Raw genomic sequence first — 15629 nt, 5'->3', positions numbered from 1 at the left:
GGCAACACACATCTGAACCTAGCAGGCAGCTGATCGTTCAACAACGTCAGATGAAAATCAATTAAAACCACTCTGCTAACCATGTGCAGGCATGAGACAGTCCATAATCATGTGAGTTACTTATGATGTGTCCCCAGGTGTATGCTGTCTGTCTCTGACTGACATCCCGGACAATGATCGGCACTGAATGCCCATGTAACAAGACCAGTGCAGAAAGCAGCTGTACAGTGCAATGCTGCGGGCACTGCAATCATGTCTGCATTGCACAGCATCCCCCCTACACCACAACCCTCCAGCCGCAAGCTACTGACCTTCCTTCAGACTTTTCTGGCTGTTTCCATCAAGACATTCCTTCTCTTTCAATGGATCAAAATCCCCACCAGGTATAATCACGGTAAAGCCCGGCTGCTTCTTGCTGCTATCAATCATGGTGAGATTCCTACACAGTATATCCAGCACAGGGAAGGGATAATGAACTGCAGGAGCAGCACACAATCTTTCCTGGGGTAGCCGGAGATAAATTACATATCTAAGCAATAGGGAAAAGCCATAGTGCTTCCTTTCTATTGTGACTTGCACACTCAGTCAGAGATTCTCCCAGACAGGGAAGCAGCAGAGATGTGGAAACAGCAGTACAGATCTCCACCCCTTTCTATAGAGCTCCCCACCCACCAGCAGTATCATAACCAACGCTGCTGACTCTGAAGTTAATAATAAATCCCAGTACAGCCACTGTCAGGCAAGGCACATTGTCACTGGTGATGTCTGTAACATACTGAAAAGGAAGGACTGACACTGTTACAGCTTCCATGGGGGATCAGTATGAGAGCATGTTCTTCTCTCACAAAAACTCTAGCAGAAGTTTAGGTGTTAAATTGAGTAATATAATTATTACCAGTTATTTATATAGCAAACACATATACCGCAGTGCTTTACAGAGAATATCTTACCATTCACATCAGTCCCTGCCCCAGTGGAGCTTACAATCTATATCCCCTACCACATGTACACGCACACACATACACACTAACCTACCAGTATATTTTTGGAGTGTGGGAGGAAACCGGAGTACCCGGAGAAAACCCATGCAAGCACAGGGAGAATATACAAACTCCACACAGTTAGGGCCGCAGTGGGAAATGAACCCATGACCTCACTGCTGTGAGGCAGTAATGCTAACCAATACACCGTCTGTGCTGCCCAATATCATTATACCTACATCACTGAATGAGAGCTTTCACTGCCAGACTAGGGAAGTGACAGGTACTGGGGGGGATATTCCAATTTTCAAGGAAGAGTGTGTTTGCTAAATAGAAAATAAGCAGCAAATAAGAGCAATACATTTTTACACAGGGGGCCCATGTTAAACCCTGTGTCACCGTCATTTCCTTTTGAACCTGGGAAAGACTAACATATTTGCATACTCCATTGAGCAACACACTAAAGTCACTAGAGAATAGAGATGGTTCCCATTAGACTAGCCAGATGAACTGTCTGTGGCTCAAAATGTTAAATCTGTGGAAACCAAGTTATCATTATCCTATAGCACCAGCATATTACTTAGTATTGTTTCAAATAATTATTATTTCATTGACCTCAATTGCTGACTCAGTGGAGCTTACAGTGTTGCAACACCCACACACCGATGCACATACATAGATTTCAGTGAGAAGCAAAATTAATTTCTCAAGATAAATAAGACCCCTATGAAAACTGACAAACTCTTTGCAAACAGCAGTTTGGCCAGGACACATCTCAAAGTACAAGATATGCTAACCACTGTGCCTCCATGCTCCTTACTGTGGCATCCCTGCTCTTGTTTACCTGCATTACAAAATGCAATGGCTAAGTATAGATCATTAGGAAAAATGGCAAAAGGCTTTTGGTGCAGTCAAAATGTTAAGATTCAGTATTGTAACTAAAGAGAATTGTTCCATCATTAGGAGAATTTATGCTACAGTATAATTTAGCTGTACTCTTCACCTCTGTACTGTACTGTAAAGGGTCAGCACTGCTATGAAATGTGATCTCAGTCTACATTGAAAACATCAGCAAAATACAGGAAAATCAATAACTTCTGTTACTGTAAACACAGCATCTTTCCTCTATGTTATGTTCTACATAAAAACTAGCAACACATAGATAGAGAGTATACTTCTTGTTTAAAGTACATACATACTCCTGATGAATGTAGTAACACATCTTTCAGGCGGCGTCCTACTGATAGCCTTTTAAAACTGTGTCTAACATACTAAGGGGAAAACCAACTTTACAGCAAACTTTGCCAGCAGCACAATCACAATGTCATCTGTCCAAGACTATATAACCAGAACAATAAATACAATCAACAATTTGTTATTAATGTTTTACCTATGCAATACTGAAATGGTATCGGCTTAGCCATTTAGTAATACTGCAGTCGCTTTAAAATAGTTTCTGGGCTATATGATCAGGTCGCTTTTACAATTCTGCTAGCAGAAGACTCACCCCACACAACAGGAAGACAAGAAATGAAGCAGATGCTGAGACAACATCTGTAGTAATCATGAAAGTGGTTTGATCTGGCGGCAGTGTCTGCATAAACCACTGAGAAGGAAGTACGGCCCTCCAAATTACTTAGACAGTTCCCGGGGAAGGATGTCTTTCAGCTGAACCTTAATGCATGTATTATACCCAAACAGTACTTATATAGGAGAGGAAACTTATTATTACACTGCTAATACAATACTTGCAGTTCAAAATATAAATTTTTGTTTTGCCTACAATGAAAACTTATGCGCTGAAATTGATAATATTGTGAAATTAAAAATAAAGATTACATACAAAAAAATATTTCTTTAAAAATGGAGACTCTGTAATTATGACCAGTAGACTACAGCATTCAGCTCAAATCACGTCAGTACATTACATAGGAGGTAGTGAACTACAAATGTAAATAAGAATAAAGTCACACCACCATTTGTGGCCAATACAGCCTGTATGTGCCGTGGCATTGGGTCTACTAATATCTGTAATGGGCCCCATCCATCTGCGATGGATTGACGCGATGCTGCAACCCGGCATCGCGGGATCGCAGAAATCCAACGTTGGATTTTGCTGATTTGACGATCGCGATCAAAAAATTATTGCGATCGTCAAATCGCCGACTTTTAACATGGAAAATGTCTGCAATCCGGCGACGGATCGCAGAACATCGATAGTGGGAGGTCAGCGTTTCCACCTGGAAATGCCGGCATTTCCCATTGCATCGCCGGATCGCGACAGTCGCTGATGTATGGGCACTTTATGTGTGTGGTGATGCAGCACCATTCTTCCACAAAGAAGTCACTCAGCTGACAGCTTGGTAATCGTGGTGGAAAATGCTGCTTCCAGCATCGTACCAGAATATATCCCATCTATTTTAGATGGATCCAGATTTGGAGACTGAAAAGACCATGACATATAGATAAAATCAGTATCATGCTCATCAAACCGTTGAGCAACAACAAATGTTCTGTGGATGAGGGCATTATCTTACCTCCCTGCCTTGAGCGAAATGCTGCAACATTGTCTGAAGACCCACTCAGTACCATTAAGCAGCAATTAGCATTGACCTTGACTTACTAGAGGATGACTGGATACAAACCATGCCAGGAAAATGCGGCCCACAATATAATGGAACCCCCAGAACCCTTCAATGTTGGATACAGGAACTTGGGACTGAAGGGGTCTTAAAAGGTATGTGCCACATGTGGTGATGCCTGTAGAAAAAATGATGACGGATGATTCAATGGCCCATATCCCCTTCCTCCAATTCTCAGCAGAACATTCACTGTAGTCTGAGCTCACAAACTTGCATTAACAGGTGTGAGCAGTGGTTTATGCTCTGCAACCAAACTGTGACATCCTGCTCTGTTTAGTTGTCAAACAGTTTTTGGTGAAACTGGCTGTTTGTGCCACAGGTTGAAATTTTCAGTCAATTGATTTGCAGTTGACCAACTTTTTTTCCTAAAAGCAGATACTGTACCCAGGGCCTTAACTAGGGGTGTGCGAGTGGTGCCACTGCATAGAGCTTTGTGGGTGACACCATTGATGTCCCGTGGCCATTGGTTCTGGCTAGCAGGACGCCTGTAAAAGCACGCCAGTATCGTTGCGGCAGTGCTGCCCTTAGCATCCTTTGTATGCCTCGGCCATGCACCCTACCATTTGTACAGCTGCTAGGTGCGTCCTTAGGATGCTCCGGGCAGTGCTGCACTTCCAGGTGTCTTCGCAATGCAGCCCTTACAACACTGACTGTCTGGTGACACCCGGTGCGCACTCTGACTGTCTCAGTGTCCCTGCGCGCCAGTCGCGTCCAGGGATCCCGATGAAGTCACTCCGGGGGGCAGCCCAGCATCGCCAGAGATGCTGGGCTGCCCCAGGAGCCTGGGCTGTCTGCTCCTCTTCTATGATAGGAGCCGGGTCCTGCAGGAGAATGTCACACTGCAGCACCCGTCTCCTGTCACTGACGAGGAGCCGGCACTTTGGTGTCTCCCCCTCCGAGGGTGACACCCGAGGGTGACACCCAGGTGCGGCCCGCACCCCCCTCATGACGCCACTGCTGACTGTACCTCACAATTGTGGGTTATGTGCTTCTGCCCAATAATGTGTCCTTTGATAATTATGTTTTCCTTGACATCTCCTTACACACAGTTGCTCATGAAATGTTTTCAAGTTGACCTCTATTGGTCACTAAAACTGATACCAAACACACCCCAACAATCATCCCTCTAAGTCACTGAGGGCTTCTCTTGCAGTTATGAAACCATAAATAAATTGCAACCATGGCAGGTCCAGCACTTTTATATAGGACCATGATAATGCTGGGACGTTATTTGCAAACAAATTCTATAATTTAATTTATTACATTTTTTAAAAAAAATAAATAAAAAATACTGTAATATAACAGTAATCAATGGAGAAAACTAAATGTACTCATCTATACAGGTTTAGCCTACAAAGAGATGGATAAGGACAGTGTTAGGTTACATACCAACAGATCACTCAGATGCCATTTTTTGAGCTAGGAAAGCCACAGTAAAAATGCATATCAAACTCAAACATTTGATCCGCCTTTGAGATGCATTTCTACTTATATAAAATCATATGCATTGACAAATGGCAATTGCTGAGAAATGTAATAACTAGCATTTTACAAAAAGCACCTGCAACGCAAGTAAAGATGCTAATAATTAGAAAACCATGTAAAATGCACAGTTCATACGCCAGTTCATATGCACTGTTACGAGAGAGGCAGACAGGCTACCCAACTGAGAATTAGAAAGTCTTGGTACCTATATTGTCTTGAATCAAGGGTATTAGCACTGTGTACTGTATATACGAGCTTCCATTCTTCTGGTATAATTCCAACTTCTAATGAATTGATGTAAAGAGGGGGGGGGGGGGAATTTCCTTTGTTGAGAAGCTATATGAGTTCTTGATTACCACAGATACTTTGCTCTACATAACAGCTCTGGTGAGCCATCTACCTGGTGGGTATAACAAGGATAGCTTAGTGATAGTGCAAATATAAGTCAAAATGAGCCTTTGCTTAAAGCAGAACTCCAGAACAAAAAGTTAACAGCAAGGGCTTACTTATCTGCTATACTCTCTCTGTTTGATCCACCAAAATCCCCCATGTGTCCAACTTTCCCACACCACATTCCACCCTGCTGGTTTGAAGTCAGTCATGCAGTTGTCATTAACATTTCCCTGCTTTCACCTGAATGGATAATTTGCAGATGGGGCTAGTCAACCACTTTGCTTATTTCCTACCGGCCATGAGGCCAGATCTAGCAGGCAGAATGTAGCAGGTATACGTTTCACAATTTTCAATGTTAAGCAATACCTTAAGCCAGTGGTTCCCAAATTGTCTTCCTCAGGGCATTTGCAGGGGTGCCTCGGGTTGGTGGTTAATTACCAAATAAAATTATTATTAGTCAGTGTGATAGGCAAAACCCGTGCTAATGTCTGCCAATCAAAAAATATGTGCACCAAAAGAAGCGCAGCCCGGTCAACCACCACATAACTGAACCTAAGGGTGACACAATTTACTTTATTTAATTTTTGCTGAATTTCTCAATATGAAACTTTTGGCCCAGGGGTGACGTAGAAAAAATTCTGATACTCTAGGGTGCCGTGATTCAAAAAAAGTTTGGGTACACTTTGATGCTTTGCTTTTGCAACAGTAATGGATGGCTAGCTACCCCTGATGCACCATTCTGGTCAAAGGACAAGTAAGGTTCTGGTTAAAGGCTCAGGCAAGAGGCTTCCTTCATGCAGAAAATGGAATTCTATGGTCTTTTACTGCTAAGTGGACAGTTTTTGTTGATGGTCACATAAAATTACATTTAAGGTAATATGGTTAGATGGGTGTTGTCAATGCCAAGGGGACCCTGGATGACTATTGTAGGCCAATGCCCGCAGCCTGCAAGCCCACGGCATTTACTTCAAAAGGAGCTCATCACCAGACATAAATGAGAGTTACCTGGAGTTTGCATGGAGATATTGTAAACTACAATACAGTTTATTGGCTCCCTACACTGGATCTGTATAAATGCAGCTGTTAATAAATATGATTGATAAAAAAGGGAAAAAATGCAGATGCACACTCTAAGCCAGGGTTCCCAACCACGGTCCTCAAGGCACACTAACAGTCCAGGTTTTAGGGATAGCCATACTTGAGCATAAGTGACTTAATTAATGCCTCAGTTATTTTGATTTAACCATCTGTACACAATCATGGATATCACTAAAACCAGGACTGTTAGTGTGCCTTGAGGACCGAGGTTTGGAATCACTGCTCTAAGCACTAAGAATACTTATAATTAAAATATATATATAATAAACTCCAACAATTAACATGGTTTTTAAATAAGGTTCATGTTTGGCCAAAGATGTTTGCCCACCTACCACGTCACGGTGTATCCCTAATACTGACACATCATATAAATTTATCTAGGACTTACTTTTAATAGTGCCCATTAAATGTGTGTACTGCAATGCAAAGAACCCATACTAATTAAAATCACCTGGGACAGGTGGGAGGTGTGCTAGCCCAGGAGAAGGGGGTCTAACCTTCAAGTGTACCTTAAATACACACATACAGAGAGGAAAAAAGGGGGGCTGGGATGCACATTTAAATATAATAAGAGGCGCTACGATGCTGAGACCTGTAGTTCTCATGCAGAAAAAAAAAGGGAAAATGCAGATGCACACTCTAAGCACTAAGAATACTGATTATATATATAATAAACTCCAACAATTAATATGGTTTTTAATTAAGGTTTTTAGGGCCTATGTATCAAAGCTTGATGAGAGAGAAAATTGTGAGAAGAAGTATTAACCAATCAGCTCCTAACTGTCATTTTTCAAACACGGCCTATAAAATGTAAGTTAGAAGCTGATTGGTTTGTGATTTATATCTCACAATTTTATCTCTCATCAAGCTTTGATACATAGGCTCCTCAGTACGTTTGGAATAAAAGAGCACCCTACTAGTATTTTTCTGTGTGTGAAAAACACTTTAAAATTTCTCTCCACTTTGAGGTTACTAAACTCTATATTATTAAACTGCAATAAACAGACTTACAAAGCCAGTGAAAGGACAAACACCCTGCATCCCCACATTCAAAGTAAGTTATTCCCTTTGTTTTGGGAAACGTATAAGCCTGACAGCTTATATGTACAGATGGTGAGCTATGTAATCAATGAGTAGGAGGTACAGACTGTATTTTTGCTATCTCTTTAAAATCATGGACTCATTCCTTCTCACATGAAAAGGGGGGTGAAGAGGGAAAAAGTACATGATGTGTTTTCTATTTCTTCCCTAATGATTACTCCCGCCCCCACACTATCTTCTGTGGGAAAATTGCTTCTGAGCTGGAAGACTGACCGGCTGTGTAGATGCATTTCAGGGGAGAGTGCAGGAACAACGGGACCTAGTGCTCTGAGTGACATTAGCGAGTCTCCATTAATCCAAAACATGTTACTTTAATTCTTCTAGCAATAGTGACTCAGTAATTGACAGGAGCTAATTTTAGCCTCTCATTGTGATGCAGCTGTAACTAGGGGTGAGCGGGTTCGGATTTCTGAAATCCGAACCCCCCCGAGCCCCCCCGATCCGAGTCCGATCCGAGTCAGGCTCGACTTTTCCCGCCTGACTCGGATCTGAAATCGAGGCAAAACGTCATCATCCCGCCTTCCGAGTCTCGCGGGATTTGGATCCTATATAAGGTACCCGCGTCGGCGCCATTTTCTCACTCGGCTGTGGACAGTGAAGAGGGAGGGTGGGAGTTAGGGCTGTGTAGTGTAGTGTAGTGTAGTGCTGCTGTTGTCCACTACTTCAAAGTCCATAGGGGCTGGCTGTGTTGTGCTGTGCTGCTGTTGTTAATAGGGGCTGTGTCCACTACTTCAAAGTCCATAGGGGCTGGCTGGACTGTGTTGTGCAGTCAGTTCTCCATAGGGGCTGTGTCCACTCCAAAGTCCTGTGCAGTGTCCCAGTCCTAAAGGAGTGCTGTAGTGTTGTCCAGGGGGTGCTCTGTCCATCAGGGGTGCTCCCCCCAAGTGCTAAAAAAATAATATATTTTCTGTGTTTGTGAATTGTGTGCGCAGTAGCCGCACGTGCATCAACAAAGTAGTGCCAAGCGTGCGCCTGTGTCATAAGTAAAGGGCCGGCTGGCTTGACCGTTAAAGGGTGCTGTAACCCCCGAAAGTACACTCCAGTCCAAACCAAAAAAAAATTATTTTCTGTGTTTGTGAATTGTGTGCGCAGTAGCCGCACGTGCATCAACAAAGTAGTGCCAAGCGTGCGCCTGTGTCATAAGTAAAGGGCCGGCTGGCTTGACCGTTAAGGGTGCTGTAACCCCCGAAAGTACACTCCAGTCCAAACCAAAAAAAAAATTATTTTCTGTGTTTGTGAATTGTGTGCGCAGTAGCCGCACGTGCATCAACAAAGTAGTGCCAAGCGTGCGCCTGTGTCATAAGTAAAGGGCCGACTGGCTTGACCGTTAAGGGTGCTGTAACCCCCGAAAGTACACTCCAGTCCAAACCAAAAAAAAAATTATTTTCTGTGTTTGTGAATTGTGTGCGCAGTAGCCGCACGTGCATCAACAAAGTAGTGCCAAGCGTGCACCTGTGTCATAAGTAAAGGGCCGGCTGGCTTGACCGTTAAGGGTGCTGTAACCCCCGAAAGTACACTCCAGTCCAAACCAAAAAAAAAATTATTTTCTGTGTTTGTGAATTGTGTGCGCAGTAGCCGCACGTGCATCAACAAAGTAGTGCCAAGCGTGCGCCTGTGTCATAAGTAAAGGGACGGCTGGCTTGACCGTTAAGGGTGCTGTAACCCCCGAAAGTACACTCCAGTCCAAACCAAAAAAAAATTATTTTCTGTGTTTGTGAATTGTGTGCGCAGTAGCCGCACGTGCATCAACAAAGTAGTGCCAAGCGTGCGCCTGTGTCATAAGTAAAGGGCCGGCTGGCTTGACCGTTAAGGGTGCTGTAACCCCCGAAAGTACACTCCAGTCCAAACCAAAAAAAAAAATATTTTCTGTGTTTGTGAATTGTGTGCGCAGTAGCCGCACGTGCATCAACAAAGTAGTGCCAAGCGTGCACCTGTGTCATAAGTAAAGGGCCGGCTGGCTTGACCGTTAAGGGTGCTGTAACCCCCGAAAGTACACTCCAGTCCAAACCAAAAAAAAAATTATTTTCTGTGTTTGTGAATTGTGTGCGCAGTAGCCGCACGTGCATCAACAAAGTAGTGCCAAGCGTGCGCCTGTGTCATAAGTAAAGGGCCGGCTGGCTTGACCGTTAAAGGGTGCTGTAACCCCCGAAAGTACACTCCAGTCCAAACCAAAAAAAAAAATATTTTCTGTGTTTGTGAATTGTGTGCGCAGTAGCCGCACGTGCATCAACAAAGTAGTGCCAAGCGTGCGCCTGTGTCATAAGTAAAGGGCCGGCTGGCTTGACCGTTAAAGGGTGCTGTAACCCCCGAAAGTACACTCCAGTCCAAACCAAAAAAAAATTATTTTCTGTGTTTGTGAATTGTGTGCGCAGTAGCCGCACGTGCATCAACAAAGTAGTGCCAAGCGTGCGCCTGTGTCATAAGTAAAGGGCCGGCTGGCTTGACCGTTAAGGGTGCTGTAACCCCCGAAAGTACACTCCAGTCCAAACCAAAAAAAAAATTATTTTCTGTGTTTGTGAATTGTGTGCGCAGTAGCCGCACGTGCATCAACAAAGTAGTGCCAAGCGTGCGCCTGTGTCATAAGTAAAGGGCCGGCTGGCTTGACCGTTAAAGGGTACTGTAACCCCCAAAGTACACTCCAGTCCAAACCCAAAAAAAAATTATTTTCTGTGTTTGTGAATTGTGTGCGCAGTAGCCGCACGTGCATCAACAAAGTAGTGCCAAGCGTGCGCCTGTGTCATAAGTAAAGGGCCGGCTGGCTTGACCGTTAAAGGGTGCTGTAACCCCCGAAAGTACACTCCAGTCCAAACCAAAAAAAAATTATTTTCTGTGTTTGTGAATTGTGTGCGCAGTAGCCGCACGTGCATCAACAAAGTAGTGCCAAGCGTGCGCCTGTGTCATAAGTAAAGGGCCGGCTGGCTTGACCGTTAAAGGGTGCTGTAACCCCCGAAAGTACACTCCAGTCCAAACCAAAAAAAAAATTATTTTCTGTGTTTGTGAATTGTGTGCGCAGTAGCCGCACGTGCATCAACAAAGTAGTGCCAAGCGTGCGCCTGTGTCATAAGTAAAGGGCCGGCTGGCTTGACCGTTAAAGGGTGCTGTAACCCACAAAGTACACTCCAGTCCAAACCCAAAAAAAATTATTTTCTGTGTTTAGCCGCACGTATATATCAAATCGATATAACATAAATGGAGGACCAAACTTTCTCCGATAAAAATAAAATAGAGAAAGATCAAGAACCACTTCCTCCTAGTGCTGAAGCTGCTGCCACTAGTCATGACATAGACGATAACATGCCATCAACGTCGTCTGCCAAGGCCGATGCCCAATGTCATAGTAGAGGGCACATACAATCCCAAATGGCAAAGTTCAGGAAAATGACCTTGAAAAAGACATTTAAATCAGCTGAAGAGAAACGTAAACTTGCCAATATGCCATTTACGACACGGAGTGGCAAGGAACGGCTAAGGTCGATCCCTAGTATGTTCATGACTAGTGGTTCAGCTTCACATGACGATGGAAGCCCTCCTCCCACTAAAAAAATCAAAAGAGTTAAGCTGGCAAAAGCACAGCGAAGAACTGTGCTTTCTAAGAAGATATCACAAATCCCCAAGGAGAGTCCAAGTGTGGTGGTGGTTGCGATGCCTGACCTTCCCAGCACTGGACGGGAAGAGGTGGCTCTTTCCACCATTTGCACGCCCCCTGCAAGTGCTGAAAGGAGCACCCACAGTCCACTTGCTGATATGCAAATTGAAGATGTCACTGTTGAAGTACAACAGGATGAGGATACTGGTGTAGCTGGCGCTGAGGAGGAAGTTGGCGAGGAGGATTCTGATGGTGATGTGGTTTGTTTAAATCAGGCTCCGGGGGAGACAGTTGTTGTCCGTGGGATGAAAAAGCCCATCACGGTCATGCCTGGGCAGAAGACCAAACATTCCACCTCTTTGGTCTGGCAATATTTCTATCCAAATCCGGACAACAACTGTCTTGCCATATGTACCATATGTAAAGGTGAAATAAGTAGGGGTAGGGACGTCAACCACCTAGGAACATCCTCCCTTATACGGCACCTGCAGCGCGTTCATAAAAAGTTACTGTCAAGTTCAGAAACTTTGGCTAAGACCGTAAGCAGTCCAGGGACACCTAAATCCCGTTGTCCTGTTGTATCCAAGCGCCTGCAAACCACACCGTCAACTCCCTCCTCGTCAATTTCCTCCTTAGTTAGGATCGGAAGTAGTCCTGCAGGCCATGTCACTGGCATGACTGACTCTCCTATCCGGGATTCCTCCGGAGGATCCTGCATTGCTACGCCTACTGCTGCCGCTGCTGCTGTTGCTGCTGCTGGGAGTCGTTCATCATCCCAGAGAGGAAGTAGGAACACCACTACTTTTACTAAACAATTGACCCTCCAACAGTCCTTAGCGAGGAGGATGAAGTACGACAGCAGTCATCCTGAAGCAAAACGTATAACTGAGGCCTTGACTGCTATGTTGGTGTTAGACGTGCGTCCGGTATCCGCCATTAGTGCAGTGGGATTTAGACAATTGATGGAGGTAGTGTGTCCCCGGTTCCAAATCCCGTCTAGATTCCACTTCACTAGGCAGGCGATACCGAGACTGTACAGAAACGTCAGAAAAAGTGTCCTCAGTGTCCTGAAAAATGCCGTTGTACACAATGTCCACTTAACCACGGACATGTGGACAAGTGGAACAGGGCAGACTAAGGACTATATGACTGTGACAGCCCACTGGGTAGATGTATCACCTTACGCAGCAACAGCAGCAGCGTCACCAGTAGCAGCATCTCAGAAATGCCAGCTCGTTACAAGGCAGGCTACGCTGTGTATCACCGGTTTCAGTAAGAGGCACACCGCCGACAACCTCTTAGAGAAACTGAGGGAAATCATCGCCCAGTGGCTTACCCCACTTAGACTCTCCTGGGGATTTGTGATATCTGACAACGCCACCAATATTGTGCGGGCATTACATCTGGGCAAATTCCAGCACGTCCCATGTTTTGCTCACACAATAAACTTGGTGGTGCAGAATTTTCTGAAAAGCGACAGGGGCGTGCAGGAGACGCTTTGGGTGGCCCGAAAAATTTCTGGCCACTTTCGCCATTCAGCGACTGCGTGCCGAAGACTGGAGCGCCAGCAAACACTCTTGAACCTGCCCCGCCATCACCTGAAGCAAGAGGTTGTGACGCGGTGGAACTCAACCCTCTATATGCTTCAGAGGATGGAGGAGCAGCAAAAGGCCATACAAGCCTATACATCCACCTATGACATAGGCAAAGGAGGGGGTATGCACCTGACTCAAGCGCAGTGGAGAATGATTTCCGTGTTGTGCAAGGTTCTCCAGCCCTTCGAACTTGCCACACGTGAAGTCAGTTCAGACACTGCCAGCTTGAGTCAGGTCATTCCCCTCATCAGGCTTTTGCAGAAGCAGCTGGAGAAAGTGAAGGAGGAGCTAAGACGGAGCGATTCCGCTCGGCATGTGGGACTTGTGGATGAAGCCCTTCATTCGCTTTGCCAGGATTCCAGGGTGGTCAATCTGTTGAAATCAGACCACTACGTTTTGGCCACCGTGCTCGATCCTAGGTTTAAAGCCTATGTGGTGTCTCTCTTTCCGGCCGACACAAGCCTGCAGAGGTGCAAAGACCTGCTGGTGAACACACTGTCAGCTGAAGCGGAACGTGACACGTCAACGGCTCCTTCTTCATTTTCTCCTGCAACTGGGGCTGCCAGGAAAAAACTTAGGTATCCTAAGCAACCCGCTGGCGGTGATGCAGGGCAGGCAGGACCAAGTTTGGACATCTGGTCCGGACTGAAGGACCTGGCAACAATTTCTGACATGTCTACTGTCACTGCATATGATACTGTCACCATTGACAGAATGGTGGAGGATTACATCGGTGACAGCATCCAAGTAGGCATGGCAGACAGTCCATACCTGTACTGGCAGGAAAAAGAGGCAATTTGGAGGCCCCTGTACAAACTGGCTCTATTTTACCTGAGTTGCCCCCCCTCCAGTGTGTACTCCGAAAGAGTGTTTAGTGCAGCCGGGAACCTTGTCAGCGAAAGGCGTAGGAGGTTGCTTCCACAGAATGTGGAGAAGATGATGTTCATCAAAATGAATTATCAGCTCTTCCAGGGAGACCAGCCTCCAGAAGGTACAGAGGGACCTGTGGTGGTGGATTCAAGTGGGGACGAGTTAATACTTTGTGAGGATGAGGATGTACACACTGAAGAGGGTGAGGAATCGGTGGATGAGGAGGATGAGGATGACATCTTGCCTCCATAGAGCCAGTTTGTGCAGGGACACATTAATTGCCAGCTTGTTTTGTGGGGGCCCAAACGAACCAATCATTTCAGCCACAGTTGTGTGGCAGACCCTGGCGCTGAAATGATTGGTTTGTTAAAGTGTGCATGTCCTGTTTATACAACATAAGGGTGGGTGGGAGGGCCCAAGGACAATTCCATCTTGCACCTCTTTTTTTTCTTTGCATTATGTACAGTTTGGGGCCTAGTTTTTCAAACTGCCATCCTGTCTGCCACTGCAGTTTCACGCCTAGATGGGTCACGTGTTTGTGCCGCCCACTCGTGTCGCTTAGCATAGTCATCCAGCTACCTCGGTGCAACCTTTTGGACATAAAAACACTATTGTGAGGTGTGAGGTGTTCAGAATAGACTGGAAATGAGTGGAAATTAAGGTTATTGAGGTTAATAATAGCATAGGAGCAGAAAAACCTACAAATTCTGTGATTTTAGCTGTTTTTATGCTTTTTTTTAAAAAAAATACAGATCCAAAACACAAAACCCAGAACCCAAAACACGGAAGGGTGGTTTTGGCAAAACCAATCCAGATCCAAAACACGAAGAAAGATCCAGATCCAAAACCAAAACACAAAACACGAAAAGTGGCCGGTGCACACCCCTAGCTGTAACGTAGACAGGCTATAGCAATAAACAGCCAGTTCCCAGCACTGATGTTACTAACATAGAATATAATAAAAACAACTGTATGGTAACACCATGTGATATACAGTTATTATTATATTCTATTTTAAACAGTATAAGCAGGGGGCATTCTCTGTTATTCCACGTAATACAGTTATTTATGTATAGATACAGCCCAAAGTGATTGACTGATTGGTTAAGATTTTAGTTTGCATTCAATACAGGACTCTGCTGGGGTTATATTTACTATAGTGTGGGTTTTTAGAAATGGAGATGTTGCCCATAGCAACCAATCAGATTCTACCTACTATCTTCTATAAGGTTCTAGATAAATGTTACGTAGAATCTGATTGGTTGCTATGGGCAACATCTCCACTTCTGAAAACCCACACTTTAGGAAATATAACCTCTGGAATTTCACACACAATTAATAGAGTATGGTATTAGCTTTTATATGTCTAAGCTGGGTACACACTATGCGGTTCTCGATCTGACATAGCTATATCTGTCAGATTGGGCCGATAATTATGTAGTGTGTATGCAGCACCAGGGCCCAGCGGATCACCTCCCGATATACGCTATGCCGGTACCGTTAGAAAGCCATTATTCGGAATTTGTCATTTGTAGGGTGTACAGAGATTGGCCGAACCTTGCATATAAAAAAAGTCACCTCAAGGATTTGAAGTCCAGGTGATCATTTGAAATGAAGCAATTATTGCGTAGTGTGTGCGCTCCAAATTAGTCTAGTCGTTGGCAAATCGGTCAGGTGTGTACCTAGCTTAACGTACAACAGATGTTCTCAGCTCTCTCGGGGAACATCAGTTATTATGTGGGATGTACTATGAAGAAGCCTAAGGGCCTCTTTTCTGAGTTTTCCCCAGGGTCCCACAGAGCTCGCACATGCACAGAGGGACTCCTGGGTCATAAACCCAGAAGTCCCGACACCACAAAGGACAGCTCTTATCGGAAGA

The 15629-nt window shown here is 44.8% G+C and overlaps 1 protein-coding gene across 8 annotated transcripts in view; it reads right to left on the bottom strand.

The window, feature by feature from the left end:
- The window catches only part of MRTFB (myocardin related transcription factor B), a 450704-nt gene that overhangs the window by 105799 nt on the left and 329276 nt on the right, over positions 1–15629 (bottom strand). The window contains exon 1 of one of the 8 annotated variants that reach the window (XM_088474241.1): positions 5614–5687. The exons of 5 other annotated variants lie outside the window; for them this stretch is intronic. In XM_088474241.1, coding sequence (XP_088330367.1) covers position 5614 — 1 coding nt within the window. In that variant the 5' untranslated portion in view covers positions 5615–5687. Of the gene's footprint in view, positions 1–311; positions 620–5312; positions 5339–5613; positions 5688–15629 lie in introns of those variants that run through there. 2 more of the 8 variants (XM_088474243.1, XM_088474238.1) reach the window with 2 other exon arrangements.

This window comes from Taudactylus pleione, unplaced genomic scaffold (assembly GCF_031769625.1).
Source record: "Taudactylus pleione unplaced genomic scaffold, aTauple2 ptg000149l, whole genome shotgun sequence".
NCBI classification, from domain to species: Eukaryota; Metazoa; Chordata; class Amphibia; order Anura; family Myobatrachidae; genus Taudactylus; species Taudactylus pleione.
Note: the sequence above shows the minus strand (reverse complement) of the source record. Positions and strands in the feature narration are given on the sequence as shown.